Genomic DNA, 9,266 nt, shown 5'->3' on the forward strand with positions numbered 1-9,266 from the left:
CAATGCCTTCTATAGCATTTTATCTGATCTTCCCTGCTATGTCCTCTCCTCTCCTAAGTGCTTGCGCTGCTACCCTGTCTGGTTCACCACTGAAAACACACTGCAAGAAAAAGGTTCCTGTCCTATGGAACCTATACTGACTTAGTTTCTTTAAAACTTCTGCGTTTCTCGGTCAAATCTTTAATAGGTAACTACAGAAAGGAATATCTGACCAGTGTTCAAAACTTCTGAAGCGCGGTAACCTCAAGCCTTCCTGGTCCCACATTTGCCTGGTTTTGGTGAAAATTACCGCCCCATTTCGCTTCTCTTCTCCTGTTCTAAAATCTAGGAAAGATATGTCAGTGATTGGTTGTCGGCCCACTTTTGCCATCACATAGTGATTAGTGAGCAACACGGCATGAATTCGCATGAATGAAAGATCAGTGAACCATGCATATGTGCTTCGCAAAATTGAAACGCAACGATAGGCAGCTTTACCCATTGCGACAAATATTACTAGGACCTAGTTTTTTGTCCTCCTATGGCACTAGAGTCTGATGCCGGTCCTTGGCTTCCCAACTACGACTTAGCCTAAAACCTTCATAAATATAGGTATTGGATCCTCAACTACCAATCAAGGATGACTAACGGTAAGAGGCGTTCACGCATTAGCAAGTCTACCAACCATCCAAATTCTCGCGAAAGAAATTCACATTTGGAGGAAGGATTTCAGTAACATCTGTGTTTTCACGCAGAACGGTTGCGTACTAAGTAATTCACGAAAGACAAATCTGTACAAATCGGCAACGGAAAATTTATATTTGTCACTGAATCGCACAACAACGACCTTCAGGCTCACAGCCATTTACAAATTGCTCCGGATCATACATATTTTATATAATAGTCCAAAGAGCGCAAGTAATGAGGGAAACACTGCAAATAGAGCGAAAGTCACACAAAGTTAAAAAAACGACTAATGAGGGAAGGAACGAACTTTTGGAGTGCTTGTAGAATCTATGTAACAACTTTTTCTGGCTAGAATATTACGTTAACCAATGAACTCATTCAAGAATGCAAAGACAACGAAGGCGAAGGACGGGTCCGAGTTATACAGGAACCTCTTGTCACATGGAGGCAAAGGCAAAAATATTTAATGCAAACTATGCAAACCAGGAAATTTTCGTTTGTCTATGTCATCATCGCAGGTCGCCTCACTGGTCACGTAGACGAAATTGGATGGCAGCTGAAACCAAGGCAATAGCGATATTTGCAGAATTGTTGAGATTACCAATCCAGATTTGTCAAAGACTATAACACTACCAGAGTAGGAATTACTGAGTTAAACTGTTCTACCACAATACAATCGGGAGAAGTCGAAGTGTAGCAGCCGCATTAAATTGTCAAGGGCTTCAGTGGTTAATTCCTAAGGAACCTCTAAAGAAAACGAAATTTCTAAAGATCAAGTCTGATTAACCGCCTTAGATCCAAAATCTATGACTGCCACCAAAGCCAATAAAAAGCACCTCACAAATGTTGCCCCATCATCCAACATCCGGAAATTGTGGGTAAAGCGTCTTTGATAGTACGCGGACATCGATGTCAATAGAAAACGACCCAAATGCTTCCCAAAACAATGTTAGCTTGACACAGTAAACAGCCTAGAACTGATCAACTTCAACCGATTCAAAGTTACCATCGAGGGAATTGACAAACTCGTGGAGTCGATTTCGTTACCAAAGAAAATAAAGACTGCAAAAACAGGATCCTACTTAGTAAAGGATTCCCTGTAGTTACTCAAGGAATGGATAGATTTTGATATACTACTTTGAAATTTTCAAAGTTTTATTGCAGCCCATTTGACCACAGATGATCCAGATCAGAAAGTAGACCTCACTATGCACCACCGCATACCATAATCGCTGTACTCCTATTCTTGAGTCAGCGCCTTAGTACATTTCGAATGAAGCATCCAGCATACTCTCCAGATCTTGCTCCCACTTTTTAATTCCCATATCTTAATGGAGACTTGGGATCACGGTTTGAGAACGTCGCGCTAGACAACCCTTTTGATCAGTCAGTCGGAAATACATCTTACAGCATATTCCCCGTGTTTTACCCCGCCCTGACTTTGAAGACCGCAGCAAAGTTTCTCTGGAAGCAGAACCTTCGTGTAGTGTTATCAATTGGGCGCTTCTAAAGTTCCCTCTATAATAGGTCCATGAGCTGGTTACCAGTTCAACATTTCGATTCATTGAGCGTGTCCACACTGAACGAATGGAAGGATCTACGTTATATTGCGATTCTGACGGACAACTAGGCACTTAGTCCCAGTCAGGTGAACTCTAAACTGATATGAGAATGTCTTAATAAATTGAATATGCTTAGCTCGCACAATAAGATTTGCAATAAAGCAACAGATAAAGGAGCAAGAAAGCCTGCCATACGGACTAGAACTCTTTTCTGATATCGGGAAAGGTTCATGGCCATGACACTAATAAAAGAAGAAAAACGATTGAGCGAACTGCACCGAACGAACATACCTGGAACGGAAAATTACACGGTGCTCACGAGGGAACACGAAGCCAGAGGCTGTTTAACCCTCCCCCAAGAGATGTTGAAGGTATCTACGGAGATTGTCTGCAAATTTTGCAAGGAGGGTGATGAAACATCCGCACACATTCTGCGAAAATGTTCAGCACTTGTGCAAAGTAGGTTACGACACCTGGGCGAATGCTTAGTTCCAGATGCCAGGCTACAACACCTAGAATAGGTATACTATAATCACTAAAGATACACAATTATCCTTTTAGGACGCTATGTAACTTCCCATGACACTATTATTAATATTATCACCACATAAATCAGGTTTTGCACGTTACCCAAAGTATTCAAGTTACATCTGTCACATGGATGCCAAAAGGAACCTGTAAAAAACTTTCATAAGACACTAATCTAACAGAAATTCGAACTGATAAATCCCATTACCAATTCGGAACATAAATTAAGATAAATTAAGAAGTCTTAGTGACCTAAAAACAATTGCCGGCGTAAAGGAAGTTCTTCCTTTTTTCGACAACATAGTGATTTATCAAACAAATTCCGTATTTCGGAAATGAATTGTTTCCTTCTTTAATGCTGTCCTCCTGAAGAGGGGAACAACTGATTCATGAAAAACGAAATTTGTTTAATAAATCATTTTGTAGCCATCGCTTGAAGTAGGGCAGAACTTAATTCATCAAGGAACCGTTTCTTTATTTTGGCTACAAAGTGCTGGTTTCCACATATACTATGTTTCGGGGATCAATTGTGGTTTTTCCAATGATGAAGAGAACAATTGATTTTCCGTCATCAGCATTTCCCTTTCAATGGTGTGGCCACTCTGAACATTAAAGTCGATAGTAAGCGACCAAACGGCCGGGCGAAACAACGGTGGCTTTATACGCTGGATGGGGATTTAAAAGCGTCGCGATTATATCCTGATCAGGCATTTGATAGAGCCAAATGGCGAAATCGATCACGACGTGCCGACCCCCCTTGTGAACGGGACAAAGAAGAAGTGAAGAACTGATTCTCGAAATAAGGTATTAGTTGAATAAAGCAATTTCTAGCCAAAAAAATCATTTTAAAGACTAAGACCAAACCACTCAAGCTTTATTTGATTGAAAAGAGGAACGAAGACGGCTACGGTTTCTTACCAGGGGAGAGGCAACTCCTTAGACGCTGCCTCACCTCTGCCCTGAGAGCAGTGTAATCGAAGCGGCTCACAGGTGTTGTACGCTCCCTTTTATAATTCGTAAAATACAACAAGGATACGAATTATATTCAGCGTAAATCCGCCCATAGTTCGGACCAAAACTTGGCCAGAATATAGACAATTTATTTTTAGGGATCGAGGAGCCCTATGTCCAGACCAGACCAAATAGAGAGCAACTTGCTCCCACTCTTTATGGTCCACGGACTCCTCTTTTTGGGTTAACACCGAAAGTTCAAAGATGAAAGGGGGGAGATTTCATTTTTGAACTTTGGGTGTTAACTCAAAAAGAGGAGTCCGTGGACAATAAAGAGTGGGAGCAAGTTGCTTTCCATTTGGTCTGGTCCGACATTAAATGGATGCGGACTTAGGACTCCTCAATCCTTCAAAAGAAAAAGATTTATTATTTCCCTGAAATCCTTAAATATCCTTATGAGAAGATTTTTATAACCAACTGAGTTGCAGGTTCAAGGAAGATCCACGAAATATGTTACATAATCACGGGAAAGGTTCCCTTTCACTATTCACGCAATGTATAAATTTATAAGAATAAAATAGTTCAAAAAAACTTACCACTTCCTCCATTTGAAATATGCACGCTCCCATCATTGTGAACGCACAAGTTCTCCACATCTTCGGGTACACATAAATCCTTCAAACGAAAATCGTCCCTACGATACGCGTCCCTATAAACCTTGATCGTCTGATAAATCAGCGCCCACGCTTGTTCCTCCGAAATGGGGGCATTGAATGACTTCAAGATATCCTTCAAAGTGACGCAACCATCGCTATTCTTGCATGCGCACAAAAACTCCCTCAGTTGTAAGGCCTCCTCCACGGGCCCATCTCCACCGCAGTCCTTTGGCGGGCAGTGATCACCACGTTCAGTGATGCTGGTTTGCCGTGCGGGAGATTTCGTTTCGCAATTCGCAGCTTTAAGTTTGTTTTTGACGGTCTTTTGGTTGCTAACCCCATTAGTCAAGATTTTCGGAGTTTTTTCGTTCACAAGGCCGGATGTAGGGGACGAATCTTTCTGGATGTGAGGCACGACCTTGTTTTTGGGGGCTGTGCAAACAACCCCGTCGTCTGTTGGTTCTGCCTCTTGGGCCGGAGATTTCAGGACAGACGCGTATGACAGGGTTGCTTTGATGGGACTGGCGGCTTGTTGCCCGTCTTCACTCACTTGTGGAACTGTTTCCTCAGCCATTTTGTCGATTTTTTTAAGATGTTCCGTGTACGTTAGACTACCAAACGCGAGAATTTTCTTATTCCCGTTGATTAGGAATTCAATAAATTATTTTTGAACCTTACGAACTATTACTACTGCTCTGAATGGCAAATATATCTTAAGACCACTAAGCGCGTGTCTGTTTGGTTTACGTAAATCTTAGCCTGGTTTCGCCGGTGTCAGCACTACACTACCAAGGACGAACTTCACTGGAGCCTTGCGGTCTAAATACGGACGTGAACACGCAGGACTCAATGCGCACCGGCTCAAGGGTTCACAATTCGGAAGTCACTTACGATTACTGATCCCACACGGAGAATTTTCACTTCAATTTCAAAAATTTTGTCACGGCGGATTCTGAACATAGCACAAACGCAGACGGGCTCGTTGTCATCCAATGGCAGCTGGGGTTAGTGCCCGGCAGAAGGGGTGACAGCGTGTTCGCTGGCCGTTGGAGGCTTATTTACACTGGGGTTTGTAGCGATGGGTCCAGAGGGTAATAGATGCTAGCAGGTGATCTCGATAGATAGGGTGGACCTGACAGTTCCAGTGGTTGATCGTTGACTTTTCTTGAATCCCCGGAATTTCCGTTTGAGTATGACTCAGCGCATACTCCTTGAATTCTTTGCAGAACTTCGACACAACAGACTCCTCTGGAGGCTGTGTTTAAGGACCACGACCGGAGACTAATTAGAATTTTGGGGGTAGTTGGCCAAATGACTTGTCTGCCTTTCTGAGGGTATTTGAGAGCTGGTTCAGGGAAAGTTTCAGAATACTGAGCACGTCATCCACTAAACACTCCGTTCTGAAGGCGGCAATTTTCGGTAAAAATATAAAGAAAGGAAAGAACTAAATCGGAAAAAATGAAATAACGGGCGGCGAAAAAATACGCGAAGAACAGATGAAAACGAACTGACAGTCAGTTCTGAGGTCGAATTCTCGCGGCCTCCCGCGATGGGCCTGGCCGAGGTCCGGTCAGCTGAGGCACCTCCCCGGAAACTCGATTAGTGTTCGCACCACGCACAGTGCGACTCGCAAATCCACAGGACACTCGCCACTTGATGCGTCTCACCCAGTACAAATCGATACTAGCCCGGACTCGCGCGACTTCCGAAACACTTCACTATCGCAATCGCTGCACCGTGACCTTGGTGGAGGGTGTGAGGGTGGAGGCCCGGTGCCAATATCCACGCACAGGACAACTCGCTCACGTGCAGACAACTACGCAGCCAGGCCTGGTGCAGGTCACGATTCCGTTTACAAACAAAAAACAAATCTTGGCAAGTGGCAACGTCAGGAACTGTTACTTTTCCGCTGCCGCTCCGCCAACAACTCGGCCAGGTAAAACGCTTGCCAGGGACCTCGGCCCTGATTCACTGTCACGGGAACTCGCACTCGCGCGGAAATCACAGATGATCCAGGAAGTGGCACTCGGCGAGCCACCCAAAGACATTTTCCTCCACTTTGCACTCCGCTCGCGAATCGGGTCGGGACGGCGATGACAACAGAAATCGATTTCGGATCCTCCTTGCAGGCGCCAGCGTTCAATTCGATGCCCAATGCACACACAAAACGGCAACTCCTCACCACGACGCGAATCTTTTCACAGTTCCACAGAAACTGAGCGCTTGAAGCGATTCGAGGCAGCAGCCGACCGTCGGCCTCCACTCCAGCTGGCTCCAAGTCGACGGACGTGCCCGAGCTCCGGTTCCCGCGTTGCGGAAGCGACGGAGCGCCCGAGCAGTTGTGCCCTCGCTTGCGTCAAGCCGACCCTGGCGCGGCAGCTGATAAGAATTCGCCGCTAGTTCGGCGGCACGAAGATTTGTTATGATCACGTTCGGGCGCAGTGCGAAGCGGCTGCTGAGGTCACTCGATTGCATTCAGCGCAATTCAGCCGTAGCAACGCTTCTGGGATTTCCCCTGAAGCGGGAGTGCAACAATCGCATGCTTAATACGCAAAACAATGTGGGGCAGAGATTTGAAATTATTTTTTGATTAAATTACTGAATTAAATATGATAACTTCTATCAATCAAAATATGCAGAATTTCTTTACTCTCAGAGCCAACGTTTTTCCACATAATTCCATTGAAATCAACTAACAATTGCCCGGAGTCAAAATTGGTGTGGTTCGACCGTTGTCAAGTTGAATGTAGTTGGTTTCAACTATTTCATGTTGAAAGTACAGTCAGTGCCTGAAATGCTTGAAATAAGACGGTGTTTTGGGAGATGTGCAAATCAATAATTGTAATTTACTTATAATTTCAATGTACGCTAAGTAAAAAAATTATTTGTACAACTATATTTTTTTTTAACAAAAAAGTAAATTTGTTTATTAATATATTGAACTAAAAATCGACGAAAGGAAATCAAATATTTAATTACAATATGAAAGAATGCAAGTTTACGGAAAATACAATTTTGTGGGAACGGCACGTGTAGGGGAATTTAGCTATGAAGGTATAATTGTTCTGCTGGAATGTGTTAACTCCTCCCTCCTGAAATATCCGTGTCCCGCAGGACGTACCTTAGGGTTGATCGTGGCTGAATTTGAGGTGCAGGCCACTGTAGGGGATTTTGTCTGGTGAATGATATCCAAAGTTGCTCGTATTTGTTTGCCCCTCAAAGCTCTAAATACAACAGACAGAATGATCAGCACAGTAACGAAATTGATATTAGATATTGAGATTTTGTGTGAAACAAAACCTCATTAGAAACGGGTCGATGTCTGTCTTTTTTTTAAGCAGGTGGAAATTTTCAAAAGACTCTGGCCTGGGTACCCACTAAAACCACCCCCGGCTCCCACGCCCCACCCCGTGGAGCCACCTTTAGGTATTACATCATGGGGCGGAGTTAGCTTACTTTAGCTAGATCTCCTTCCATCTACCCGCGGAGTTCGTAACCGCGCCTTCCACACGCTTCTTCTGCGTTTCATAATTCATCTTGGATTACTGCGATTATGGAACTGATCACATCCCAGTCCCCCGGAAAAAATTTTCCGGTGATTGCACTTCACTTAGAGTTTCCCCTAGGTTCCTCCTTTCTTCCACGAACCTAGGACATTGGAAAAATACGTGCGCTGGGTCCTCTCGGACCCCATCGCAGTTTGGACAATTAGGTGAAGTGTCCAATTTAAACCTGTAGTATTGACAGTATCCTCTATGGCCGGTGAGAAACCTATATGAGATTATAATTGATCTCCCCGTGGATCTCTCCCTTTCGGATTTTTTCACCTGCGATAAGGGAGAGATGGACCTGGGGTTACAAATGTTCATCATTTCGGTTGCCAGGTTGTCAATCGGCATAATTCCCAAGATGACGAACGCTGCATCATCCGAGACGATCCTGAAGACAGAACACACCCTTAAGCCTGTTCTTCTGTAAACCTACTCAGTTTATGTGTATTGCCTAAAATCTGCAGCGCTTTTCACCAAATTGGAACTGCACACAGCATCCTAGAACTCACCACCCTGGCTATGAGCAGCCTGCAAGTATGCCCTGGTCTTCCTACGTTCGGCATCATCCTTGTGAGAGCCGTATTCGTGGTGGATGCTTTTTTACAAGTATGCTCAATGTGCTGCTTAAAATTGAGTTTTCCGTCTATCATCACCCCCAGCATTTGACGGCCGGCTTGAAAGTGATGATACGATTCCCGATTCTAATGCATATTTCTCTTGCGGAGCTTAGTGATGAGGGCCGCTTCCGTCTTTTCCTCCGCGAGTGCCAGTCCACCAATCTCTAACCAAGCCTTAACAACACTGATTGCTTCGCTTGAGTACAAGTCAGCATCGTCGAGATGTTTTGCGACCACAACCAGTGCTATTTCATCGGCGTAACCCACCACCGTGGCCTCCTTCGGAACCAGAAGGTTAAGTACATCATTATACATGATGTTTCACAGTAGTGGACCCAGTACAGAGCCCTGTGGGACACCCGCGAAGACAACGTACTCCTTAGGTCCATTATCGGTGTTATACCAGAGTGTCCGCTTTTGCAAGTAGCTATCGATAGGTCCGGATAGCTGAGTGGTTAGAGCGCAAGGCAGTCGTACGAAAGGTTGCGGTTCAAATCACGCTGGTGGCAGTGGGATTTGTATCGTGATTTGACGTCGGACACCAGTCGACTCAGCTGTGAATGAGTACTTGAGCCAAATCAGGGTAATAATCTCGGTCGAGCGCAATGTTGACCACATTGCCTCCTAGTGTACCGTTACGGTCTTAAATGAAGTGCTCTAACACACTTCAAGGCCCTGATCCAACATGGATTGTTGCGCCAATGATTATTATTATATTATCGATAATAGCGGCGA

The 9,266-nt window shown here is 44.4% G+C and overlaps 1 protein-coding gene across 3 annotated transcripts in view; it reads right to left on the bottom strand.

Moving 5' to 3' along the window:
* The window catches only part of LOC119647256 (protein spire), a 362,124-nt gene extending 355,523 nt beyond the window's left edge, over positions 1 to 6,601 (bottom strand). For all 3 annotated transcript variants that reach the window (XM_038048136.1, XM_038048137.1, XM_038048135.1), the window contains exon 1: positions 4,304 to 6,601. In XM_038048136.1, coding sequence (XP_037904064.1) covers positions 4,304 to 4,937 — 634 coding nt within the window. In that variant the 5' untranslated portion in view covers positions 4,938 to 6,601. The remainder of the gene's footprint in view (positions 1 to 4,303) is intronic.
* Between the last annotated feature and the right edge of the window lie 2,665 nt (positions 6,602 to 9,266).

The sequence above is a fragment of the Hermetia illucens genome, chromosome 1, assembly GCF_905115235.1.
Source record: "Hermetia illucens chromosome 1, iHerIll2.2.curated.20191125, whole genome shotgun sequence".
In the NCBI taxonomy this organism is placed as follows: Eukaryota; Metazoa; Arthropoda; class Insecta; order Diptera; family Stratiomyidae; genus Hermetia; species Hermetia illucens.